At 39.0% G+C, this 13024-nt stretch overlaps 1 protein-coding gene across 5 annotated transcripts in view; it reads right to left on the bottom strand.

The window, feature by feature from the left end:
- The window catches only part of ATP8A2 (ATPase phospholipid transporting 8A2), a 316126-nt gene that overhangs the window by 136980 nt on the left and 166122 nt on the right, over window positions 1-13024 (bottom strand). For all 5 annotated transcript variants that reach the window (XM_032208014.1, XM_032208013.1, XM_032208016.1 and 2 more), the window contains exons 26-27: window positions 12128-12311; window positions 7970-8080 (exon numbers count right to left, since the gene is read on the bottom strand). In XM_032208014.1, the coding sequence (XP_032063905.1) occupies window positions 7970-8080; window positions 12128-12311 (295 nt within the window). The remainder of the gene's footprint in view (window positions 1-7969; window positions 8081-12127; window positions 12312-13024) is intronic.

Genomic DNA, 13024 nt, shown 5'->3' with positions numbered 1-13024 from the left:
TAATATTTATATTACATACGTATTTTTTCATATATATACACACACACAGCAAAATATATACATATGGTGTTGGATTTTAAAATAGCTTTCTCAGAATTAGTCCCTTTAGTGCAGTAGGAAAAATATTGCTAATATCAGCTTGAATGTGTTGAGCACAAGTTATTCCCTCATAAGGCTTATTTGCCCTTGTTAACTTCGATACGAATTTACAGTTTGGCCATCTTTTTACCCACAAGTCATGTCATATACACTGAATTGCCCTAGCTGTGTAGGCAAGCACGATCACCTCCCCTTTATTTTTATTGAAACACAAAGCTATCCTATATTACTGAGCCGAGGAGGTCATATTTTTCAAGTAAATATTTAAAGTCATATGAGTTATATTTGATAGGAAAATTTGCAGCTTTTGGAAAGAAAGCGGGGTTGAAATCAAAACCAATAAACCTTCAAGTTTTAATGCTATATTTGCTTGAAAAAAGAAAAAGGTTGGGTTTTCCAAATATATAAATTTCATTAAAAGTACATGCAAACTTTTTTTGTTTGTTTGTTTAAATCAGTAACTTCAGTAATATAGTTTTATTCCCTCCTAAAAGCTTCCTCACATCAGGGTTATCTGGCCATTGTAACTGGAGCTCCCTTCTAGATATCAGCTTGCATTTTCACTGGTAACAAAGTTAAATTGGAAAATACATTGGTGGAGGAAAGTTAGAGCACCGATGAACATATTGCTCAGGAGATTGCTAACGTTTCATATTTAACAGCCTCAAATGTAGAGAACAGCATTATTATTGCTTTGTTATAAACCCTCCAAATAGAAAATTAATTTTTTTCAAAGCAAATTAGGCAAAAACTTCAGAGGAAAGATATCACTGTGCCTTCACGCCCCTTCTGCTTCAGGTATATGCATATACACCCAAAAATGGATCCAGTAGCTCTGAACTTATTACCTGCCAAAAAAATAATATCATAGCAGATTTCTTCTCAAAGTCGTCTGTTGCAACACGTATTGGACCTTCCACACAGGAGTTCTGAGACCAAGCTGGAACTTCACTTTATCATTTATAGCCATAGTTGGAATCTTGAAAACTTACAAGTTGGGTTGGTTGCAAGGTGCAGCCAAGTTCGTAGGAAGGGTCATAGTGGTGCTGGTACACTTGTTTCATCACTTTTGAAAATGGTTGGAAAAAATTCAAACCCAACCATTCATTAGTTGAGTCAATTTTGTTCTCAGTCAAGACGGACTGCTCTCTAATGATTCACACTGCAATACATATTTTACTAAAAAACGAAAGGAAAATTAGCATGGATTTATCTTTGTGACTGATTCCTTGGAAACTCTCGAGATTAACATACTCAATTAGAAATCCAAAAACCGAGGAGTCAATCATGGATTAAAATTGATGAGACTAGCCTATAAGCAATTCTGACTATTTCTTCACACAACAGGGGATTGAAGTATGGAATAAACTGTCAACAGCAGCAATATAAACTAGGAGCTGTAAATCAGCTGAGAAGGAATTAGGATGCATTTAAAAAAATAAAATGCATCTATAACCACTATCTAGACAGCTATCCCACATGACATCCTTGTCTCTAAATAGGAGACATGGATTTGACGGACGGACCACTTGGTGGGTAAGGACTTGGCTGGGTGGTCGCACCCAAAGACTTGCTGTCCGTGACTCGATGTCCAAGTGGAGCTCAGTGACAGGTGGTGTTCCTCAGGGATTAGCGCTGGGACCAGCACTGTGTAACATCTTTGTTGGTGACACGGACAGTGACATTGAGTGCACCCTCAGCAATTTTGGAGGAGTGATGGCTTTAAACTAAAAAAGAGTGTATTTAGAGTAGGTATTAGGAAGAAATTCTTCCCTCAGAGGGTGATGAGGCCCTGGCACAGGCTGCCCAGAGAAGCTGTGGATGCCCCATCCCTGGAGGTGCTCAAGGCCAGGCTGGATGGGGCTTTGGGCAACCTGGTGTGGTGGGAGGTGTCCCTGCCCATGGCAGGGGGGGCATTGGAATTAGATGATCTTTAAGGTTCATTCCAACCCAAACCGTTCTGTGATCCTATGAATTCTGGATTAGGTTGGCAGCTGCATTTTCTGGTATTTGAAGCAGTCTGGCAGACTATTTCCACGATCTGTTTTCTGTAACTACTGCTACTAAAGAATGTTTTTTTGAATCAGAGCCTATGAACAGCTTTTTGAGGGGTGGGAAGGGGATAATGTTCTGTGTTGCTCTAGGTCTTCTACTTCTGTGTGTTAAACCCGTGTGCGAGGCTGAAACAGCTGAAAGAAAAGAAAAAAAGTACACAAGACCTGTTTCCTGTTTTTCCTAAAATTACAAAGGCAGTACTGAGTCTCACATGTAGTGCTACTCACAGTGTGTCTATCTCTGTGCTTTCCAGGCCTAGAAGTTCAATACTACAACTTACATAGTTTTTCTGCACTTTTTAAATCGACTGATATTACCCAAGCTGGAAGGTTTGGATTCCTTTCTTTCTACAGGCTTCAAAAAACAAATAAACAACAAGAAAAACAAACCCAGCTTTCTGACAAAATTCAGTTGCCTACCTACCATATATATAATAATGCAGTTACACGTCAGCTCCAGACAGGTGGAGATTGTATGGCACATCAGGCAGTCCTATATGGCTCCCTGTGACCCCTGAGCATCCTTAAATGCATCTAAATGAACACCAACCACAGAGGTTTCTTCTAGGCACCTAAATTTACACCTGCCGTCTATTTTAAGGATACCGAGTCCCAGCTTTTGAGTACCTGAAAGAAACTGTCTGTAGCGAATCACTTACTTACTAGGGATATGCTGCATTTGTGAGAATTCAGGAAGCCTGATTTTAAAATTGTTCCGCAAATTGAAGTCATACACATTCCTGTTTTGTGTCATCATGAGACAGAACTGTGATAAGCTTACACCACAACCTAGTATAAGCACATGGAAATAATGACTATTAAATGCCTACCCAAGTATTTTAACAGGCAACGGAATAATCTGAATGCATAATCATGACAAGACAACTAGCTGCCTGTATTACTGTTTCCTTGTTTAGGAATTTTACAGACAGATGTTCTTAATCTTAGCCTAACACTGGGGGAAAATACGATGCTGTTAACTTTTAACAAAGTTGATTTTTATGACAACAGTTACTGTACTTCAGTCCCCAACTCATTCCAAAAATCCCCATGCTTAGGGTTTTCTATTGTCTGGCTATACCCTCAGAGATGCAAAGCCAATTGGAAACAGAAAGCAAAGGGATCTAGGTAGAAGTCAGATGATATAAATCAGGGAATAAGCATGTAGAAGTGTTAGAGCTGTATATGTTTTAGTATCACATCAGATATGCTTGTTTCTGCATGCCATTTGGATAATAGGGCTAGAATCCCCATGCCTACACGCTGTATTTTTTAAAAAAAAGTGTTTGACAAGAAAGCCTGAAAACAAGAAAAACAGGAGGATGAAGCAGGCTGAAAAGATCTCATGCAGCAACATTTCATATGCACTTTCACAGCTTGTTCTATCAGCCAGTCTGAAGTGGTGACCACTACGAGCATGTAGAGCACTTCACAGCTCTCAGAATCAGACCTTGTTGGACTCACAAAGTCACCACTCACTTAAAAACATGTCTGCCTATGCATTGTGTTTACTTGGAATTTCTGGAAGATTTGAAAACTCAGCTCTAAACAAGAAACTACGATCCCAGTGTTTTGTTCCCTAATACATGTATCTTGTTCAATACTGCTCATGTATAAGTTAAGACCTTACCTCTAAGCCTCCATAAAGAAACATCTTTCATATCTAGGCTTACAATTTATCTCTGGATAATTAAGGCAGAAAAAAAAATAATCCAGCTGCAACTTACGTGCACCATACACTCCCCCTCCCACTTCCCATTCACTTCTGCCTCTGTTCTAGTTGAGTCTCATGGCCCTGCACTGCCAGACCTTGACACAAGGACTTTTTTTCCCCTGCAATATATAAAACAAGGGCATTCCATACTAAAGCAGGTTTCAGATGAACAACATGCTCCGGTGAAGTATTGATCACTTCTTTCCTGCACACCCTCTGTTGACCTAAAAGCTATCTTCCATGCTACTGTTTCCCCAGAACCATTCCCAAATGCCTTGAACTCTTACCTGATATTTCTGATATCGCCTTTGATCTTGCTGTGTTTCTACTCCTCCAAGCATGACATGAAAGCAACATTCCTGTATTGTTTTACATTTGAAATGAGCTATATTTCAAAGCTCTGATGTCATCAGGACAACTTTATATCATCTCCAGTGAAATATATCTGCTCAACAGATGTGAAACAGATCTTTTGTTTCACTACTCAGTTTAAAGCCAGAAACATAAATAATTGAATGAGATGGTGTTTTGTAATGATGCCCAGGTATTTGCCTGTCAAGTCTTAAAAAGCCAAAACCTTGCTGTTGACCTCCTGTTTAAGGCTGACTCTGAACAACTGTCAATCCAACAGTTTTAGGGCACATTACTCCTCCAGCCACACGTGGAAATATAGGAATGAAAACCAAAAAGGGGGCTTTATATTTGCATTTCCTCCCTGCAGACATCTTGTTAACTTTCTAAATAGATTCCCTTACTAGGGTGAGGAGGTGAAAGCTCAGTGGGTGGAAGGCTTGGTCCACAGGACCCACTGCACCCTGCACTGGTACAGAGACCCACCAGTACATGCTTCTTCTGTTTTGAATTTGTATTAGATTGAGCTTCATATTTTCTAAAAAGCAAGCGGGCACATTAAGAGAATGTCAGGAGGACAATGATGAAGAAATGCAAAGAGGAAGAGAGAAAAGGCTGGACAAAGGAGAGCAACATGAAGTTTCCAGCTGTTATGCCAGACCAAATCTTTTAATCTTCTCCAATTTGACTGTCACTACTTCTCCACAAGTGTCAAAATTCACCTTTTAAAAAATATAATAAATCAGAAAGCCATTATTAGGAAGACAACACTCTAAATCAAACAAGGGAAAATGCAATCTTACCTCCATTTCCCCTGTAATCCCAGACCACAAGGCCTGCCTTCCGTTATTATCTCTCTAGCTGCATGAAATTGTCCCGATGCAGACACATTTTAGTTATTGTCAAGGTAGCTGAAATATAGCTTATGGGGGCCCTCATGTCTCCATAAAAAAGCAGCCATTGCCAGAAGGTAAAAAACAGCCTTAACCCAAGAGCATCTCTTAACAGTAAAGCCCACGATGTCAGTCACCTGCTCAACTTTAATCTACTCTTGAACGTACATCTCTGCAACGTTTTGTCCAGACATTATTCTGTCTGCTGAAGATTGAGTACCATCTCTTATTTCTCTCTATGATATTTGTTAAGCCTCAAGAAAAAAAAAAAAAAAAAAAGTTCTGATGAGCCCCAGTGCTTCACTGCTGCAAAGCTCATTTACATCAGTCTTACTACAGTTATTCCTCAGGTGTTAAAGCTTGGTGGAAACAGAACAGATACAGTACCAACGGTGTAACTGACAGTCTGTCATATTGACCGGTGTGCTTTTTGATTCAGCTCTATAAATATTTACTCGGTACAATCCTTTAGAAGATTAACTCAGAATGTAGTTCAAGTTCAAACCCCCGTTTCATTACAATGCTAAAAGAACATTCCCTGCACGCCGCACATCAAAGCAGGAAGTACAGGTAAATATTAAGCTTGGCCATAGTGCTGGGAAGCAATCAGGAACACGCTCTGTGCAGACACAACAGCACAACAGCGCTGGGCACTCAGCTGCTATTCCCTCAAAGTCCAAGGCTGGATTCCCTCATGGAGCTTCCTTCACGAGCAGCACTCCGTACCACAAATTGATCAGCACTCCTGAGCCTCATGGCAGAAATACAAAACAACTCAGCTTGATTTATGTAAAGCTAAAAAGGGAATTAGAGACCTCTTCTCTCATTCCCCCAGACCTCTACGGCATTTCTTCAGTTTCCAGTCAATTCGGCTAGTTTTATACAGTGTTGGAGGTGAAGCTCCTTAAAGCCAGAAATAAAGCCAGCTCACCACAGGAGCTACAAACAAACTGAGCTCTTCCCATTGCTGGGGGCCTAAAAGATTTCTTCTTTCTGTTGCTCCATTTCCTATAAGCCTTAACCTTGCTCCCAGCTTCTACACACAGAGGAGTTACCGAGGAGTGGGGCTGAAGCAAGTCGTGGATTTTGCAGCGCTCAAGCACTGGATGGAGCTGACTCCCACCCTTACGTGAGGAAGTCAAGACCCAGAAGCTCAACATGCAGGCAGAACTGAACACCAACCAACACAGCACAGAAAATGTCTGAAAATGTCTGACCACATTCTCAGAGCAGACTCGCATCGTATACATTCTATAGCGACTTCTTTGGCTAAGAAATCACTCCCTACAGCAAGACGATTCAACTACCTCAGGCTGGAGGCTCCACAGGCCTTGAGGTCTCTTCAACCCCTTGCACAGCTTTTGACACAGTAGAATATGATATAATTTAGTTAAATAATATTGGACACAGGACTTCTAATGTATTTGTCAGACCACAGTAAATAAAACACAGACATCCTATGCTGTGATATGAGTGAAATATGTTTTTCAAAACTAATTTTCAAAGGGAAAAATGAATTTCAGAAGGAAAATGCCAATCATGAAGCTGCTAAGCATTTTCTGAATAACTCAGGAAAACAGTATTACTCATGCTCAATAAAGAAATAAATAAATCAGTAGACGAGTTCTTTTTACTTGTATTTCTCTTGCACAGTAATGAATACCATTGTCATCAACAACACTTGAAAAAGCCTGTACTAAAAATCATGAGTTACTATCAGCCAAAATCAAGTCAAGGACTATTTCAGGAAGTTAAACAACCCAAACCTTAGTTATCATTGAAACTGTGGTAAATTTGCCTCAGAGTTGTAAAGGTGGCCTCTGCAGTAGGGTAAGAACACACCTGTGAAATCTCAGGAATGCGGATCTAAATCCGGCAGAAAATCCGGCTAAAGAAGCAGAATACAAACAAAAATCGGATGCTTAAAATATAGAAAAAAACATCTCCTCATGTTATTTTTACAAATCCAGAACTACGTGTATACCATACAGCCATCTTGTGCTCATGCACCACAGCAACCTGCCATTATTTTGACAGCACAGTTTAATCTGTATTGAAATTACAACAGCTGAGATGAGAACTAATTCAGAAATAGTTAACAGAGGAAAAAATGAATGAGTTAATGGAGAATATCTGTTCTCTAAGAGCCTAACACCGTGCATAAAAGATGATTGGACCCTGAGGGAGTCACATATACACACACTGACCATGATATGATTCACTGAATAGTAAAACGTTACTTAGCCACTATCTGCTATAATCTACATAACTGGCTGCCTAATTACAAGTATTTTGATTTTCTTACTATTAACCTCATTCATGCCTGTTTAATTCAAGAAATAAATAGGAACATGAATATATAAACACATGGAAACTTGTAAATAAAATTTCAATGAACAATGCAGAATTTGCTTTACCAGCAAACTTTACCAATAGTATTTTTTGCCTATTTTATTATTTGCCTAGTGAGTTCCTCCCAATTCTGTTAAACAAACTTCTGATTTAACTTTGTCCTCAAATGCGAGTTTTATGAATATAAACTCTATTTAATAATTCAAGTGTTTCCATGAATACGAAAGAACTTTCAAGAAGAACACTTGCACAGCAGGGATAAACCATTTCCTTGGCATCTCATATCCAAGGCTTCACTGTACTAAAGCCTTCACTTTTCCTTTTGCAAAGGCTAAATGATTCAAGTGTACTAACTTGAAAACTGTTTCCTTTCCCAGATTAAGTTGTTAAATATCAAAACAGATGTCAGTCCTTTTAGCTCAATCTATTTGGATAAGATTTTCCTTTTAGAAAAAACAACTGGAGGAGTAAGTGCTGCTAAAGCCCATCCGTTTAATTACTCCTACCTCAATAATATACAACACCACATTCTTGTAGAAGCAGTATAGTATGCACTTGGTAACTCGATTGTAACTCCAAGCTCCATGGACCAACAACAGCTTCTCCAAGTAGGAAAACTGAAAGAAAGAAAACAAGTTTTTATATATACGAAGACAGTTTAAAAGAAAAGTTTAGAGTAACCTCTCCACCAAAATATTCAGATCAGCTATGAAAGCAGTTCAAGCGCAATATTTCAATATTTTAGCAAAATGCTGGTGCTGACAAATAATATTTACAAGACGTCTTTTTTAGAGCAAAACCTTAGAAACATTCAAAGTGGTCTTCACTGGCTTTAAACAGCAAGAAGTCTTCAATTAGTATTAATATCCTAATAGTAAAATCAGGCAAGGTTAACATAATATAGCCATGTAAATTAAATAGAAGTCTAAACTCTTAATTTCCTGGTCAAAGTTTACTGTATGAGGGCTTACAACATTCAGGACTTGAATTTCCTTCCTCTGTGTTAAATTAATGGTCTCAAATTAGAACTGACTTGAGCTGAAATACAACGTGCACAGGAAAACAAGTGCAAAATAGATGTATGCAGTCTCTTATGGCAATCAAACACTGAAGTTATTGACCCACTAAATGTATTTAATCACATTATAGAAAGCACCTAAAATGCTTTACAAAGAAGTAGCATATGCCCAAAAGGACAAGTAAATGAATCTAGTGGCTGTAAAAATAGATACTTTATAATGTTAGTCTGAACCACAGATACAGCTTAATTCAGCTTCTTCAGAATTCAGCAATTTTGAAAACTGATTTAATTTTTTGGTTGGTTGGTGGGTTTTTTTTTGTTTGTTTGTTTGTTTTCCCCTCTCAGAAGCAGTCTCACAATGCAACCTAGGAAATACATAACTTTCTAGTCTTGGCTTCATCAGGAAACCTTTTTATGGCCTGCAGCATTCTTCTTTTGTACAGAGGGCTCAAACCAGGGACTAGATTCACCACTCAGCATGTATGTACCTGAAGGGTTCTTATACACTAATGTGAGACCATTATTTGCTTGGCTGCTTTTTCCATGAGGGGACTAAAAATTGACTTCTTAAATGTAGATTATAGCTCAGTTATTTTAACCAAAACCTACTTGAAACTTTCAAAGCTACAGTAATGAATTAGGACTGTCATGAGAGAGCTCTGCTCCCATGATTTCCAGCACTGAAGTCACTGAACCACAAATCCTGCAAGAACAGCCTTTCTTAAATGCATCAGCAACTCCGATTTGTTAGGATATGCTAGCAAGAAAGAGGGAGAGAAAAAAAAAAGTGAACCAAACCTCACAGTTCAGCTTCAGTCCAGCTTGAATCAGGACTGAAAGCAGGGCTCTCACGAGGGAGTAGTTAACCTCCTAGCTACCTACTGCCTCAGTTATTATACACCACTATTGCCCTTTACACAAAATTCACTAACAAAACACATCAGTAATGATAGGAACCTTCCCACTACAGCCTGACAAGTCACCCCAAACACCTGTAGAGAACATATGCACCCTTAAAATTCCCTAAAAATTTTCTGCTGAGTCTAAATAGTGACTGTCTTGGATGTGGTTCTCTTTGCTGTTCAAGGCCAGAGGAGAAATGTTAGCATTAATAACTCTGTAGTGTGTATATTCATTAAAATGAAAGCACTATGGAGCACAGCATGTTAGTAACCTAAATAACATAGCTCTAAGCCTATATACACTGTGAAGAGTCCTGCTAGGAGGTAGCAAGAAATTAAATTTGTTTTGATGCTGATGATTGAAACTGTGCAAATGCACAGCTACTGGCATACTCGAGCGACTGTGGGGACAGGGCTCTACTAGGACACTGCACTTGTTTGGGCACTGCTGCATTTCTGGATTTTTAAAGCAGAAGAAAACACGAACATTTATCTAAGAAAGAACTGTTCCCTAGTTAGTGCTCTCTAGACAGCAGACGCTCTCTGGATTAGGACGAGAAAGCTTTTTACTGGAGAAAAAGTGATTCTATTCAATTCTACTACTGTCTCTCTGAGCAGTTAGGTCATTTGATTTGGGAATTCTCTAAATATGGATCACTGGTGCAATATCAGTTCAAGGGAAAAGGATGATTCAAACAGATGCTCCTTGCACCTGTGGAAGCTATTTGGAGCAGAGTCAGACGCAAGTTGCCTTTTTATTTTTGTTTGGTTTATGCTTCAATTCCCCCTGGAATCCTGAATGAGTCTATATGGAGACTTTCTCTTCCGTAAGTGCCTACTTCTGGCACTACTGTATTTGAAATATCATTTGAACATGAGATGCTACACTGTAGCGGTCGTTTTAAATTACTCAATAAGAACATACTTTGCCTTCAAGGCATGCACACACAGTAACAATTCAGAGGGAGTTGTATGTCTTCGTTGAAAGAAATATACCCCATGGAGATCAAGTTTTTCTTTTGAACACTTCCTTGAAACATTCCCATACACTACTAGTCCTTTTTATAAGAGGGATTCTTTTATACCTTTTCTAACTAGCAGAAACCTTTTCTGAATCATTACAAAAAGATACAGTTTCATAGTGGTTTACTAATTTTTGAAAGTTTAAATTCTGTACTAGTGCAACCAGCTTCTATTTCAGATTGAACTAAGACAGTTCATTGCTATTGTCAGTAACTCCCAGATCAGGATATAAACGAAGAACAATTTATTTCCCATATGTTAACATTAAGTCCAAATACACGTTTTGTTCTTGTTTTGTTTGGTTAGTTTTTGTTTTGCTTTCATTTTGGTAATTCAGAGGTAATACATGAATACAAAGGGACTTGAGATTTAATGTTACTCCAACTAATGAAGTAATTAAGAGTATAGGACATGCTTTTTGTCCCTCTGCAGACAAAATTCTCACTGCTTATGCTTTCTTATTAAAACGGAAGTAAGAAATTATCTGAGGAAGTAAAAGTAGCACTTGATTAAGTTCTACAGCAGAAACAATGTATAGTCTACAGAAGTTAAAAACGACAAAATGATTGTGAGATTCCAAAGACTATGGCAGTTCCAACAGTGCTGCATATTTGGAATAAACTGTTCATGACAGAATGAGCCCTTGATGAAACAGCCTAAAATTTTCAAGGTGAGTTTGGTGGAAGGTCTTAGTTATTCAAGCCTGGAATCCAATGTGCTTCATCTGACTGCAGAACGCAATAAAGCGGCAATGCAAAACTGACACTTTGCTTCACAGCAGGGTTGACACATCAACAGTTCTGTCTAAATAATAAAATTATCCACACATTTTGAAAACCTCATCTTCTACTGAAATTAGAAGAAGGTATCATTTCATATCAATTGGTAAAACAAATCTGCCTACGCCCTGGCAGAAGGGAACATTAGCTGATGCTCACATATCACTGAAGAGACAGTGGATCGTCTCTGCTTTCTGTCAGCTCCCATCTGTTCTTGCCCTGTGATCATTCTCAAACACGTGGCATAGGGAACCTTAGCTACAAACAGCATTCAGAAGATGTCTGGCAACCGAAGTATCTCCTTCCTTTCTTATGCTTTGCTTAAAGTCTTTATTGTACACCTTGGTCACTTAACTGAAAATGAAAAGGCTTGTCTTTAGGTCTCCTCTTTTACTCTCCTCTTTAGTTTGAGTAATCAGTGCAGATTTTTTTTAAGATGGTTTGGGAGCACTCTCCAAAATAATGCACCTAAAATTAAAATATTACCCAACTCCTCAGGACTGCGAACAATTTTTGGACACATCATGGGAGTGGGGGAAATACAAAAAGGAAAACACCACCTCTAAATAAGAATTTGCAAACAAACTCTTAACACTCCTGTTTGGAACGCCTATTCATGGTCAGGAAAAAGAACTTGAACAAGGGAGATACAGTTACACTTAAAAGCACGTCAACATAAGCATGACAAAGTGCTTCTCCTCAATTATTGAGCAGCCAAGCCACTGCACAGCTGGCAGTAACAAACTGAAGCTTTGAGGGTGGGCAGAGCTTTGTCACAAAGAATACAGAAGTCAGAACAATGGATCCCAAAAACACATCCCAGGTATCTGGTTTAGATCCTGCCATGAAAAGAAAATGAGCAGAGATTCTCCTAGCATCAAGCACTACATGGGATGTCTGACAACACGGTATGGCAGTTGTACTTTTTTTGCCTCTGACCTGTGCAATAGCATAATCCGAGCAATTGGTTGCCTGCATGCCCTCGTTGCCACTGATCCCGACGCCGACGTGAGCTGTCTGGATCATTCCCACATCGTTGGCACCATCCCCAATGGCAAGTGTTATGGCATTCACGTGTTTCTTTACCATGTCTACTATTTCAGACTTCTGTAGAGGAGATACTCTGAAAAGGAAAGAAAAATGTGTCAGTTTCTCACACGCTGAGTTATGTGCCTTTTCCAAAAGGACAGCTGTCATCTACATTTAGAAATAATCAAAGGGCAGTTGCTGGAAATTCTTTTTTTTATTCAACAGCTAAGCTTCAGAACCTGTGCCAAACCGTTTCAGAAAGAGAAAGCATCTTTAAAAATAATTTTGCATTTGCATAAAAGATGAGGATGTTATGATTAAAAAAGACCAAGCAGACATGAAAGCCTTTCAAGCTTTTCTTCTGTCCCTCAGCCCCACCTGATATACTTTGGTGTACACCAGCGGTATTACACTGGGAACACTAGAGAAGGGAGTTTCATCTTCAGCTACCATGTTTAATGATTAATAGTGCAGGCTTCCCTACCTGCTGCCAACACCGCATCTCAATCCAGAAGGAGGAAAACCACGAATATTCAGAGAACAAATCAATCTGAAGCATTTTCAGTTGCTGGGCAAACATGCTGCAGGCTTACCTTATTCCTTCTTTCAGCTCATTTCCCCTCTTGCAAACACTTTTTTTCCACCCTTTTCACCCAGTTTAGATAAGACAGAGTAAGGCCTTCTTCCATATGTCCCATCCGTCCTGTGTGCTGGTGCCACCTGGGCTTACCCAAACCCAATTCCAAACCAAAAGACTGACCCCAAAACACCTGAATACTCCCGTAAGATTTTTTGGTAGTTATTTTA

The sequence above is a fragment of the Aythya fuligula genome, chromosome 1 (genome assembly GCF_009819795.1).
Source record: "Aythya fuligula isolate bAytFul2 chromosome 1, bAytFul2.pri, whole genome shotgun sequence".
NCBI lineage: Eukaryota > Metazoa > Chordata > Aves > Anseriformes > Anatidae > Aythya > Aythya fuligula.
The sequence above is the reverse complement of the archived record's forward strand: the minus strand, read 5'-3'. Positions and strand labels throughout refer to the sequence as shown.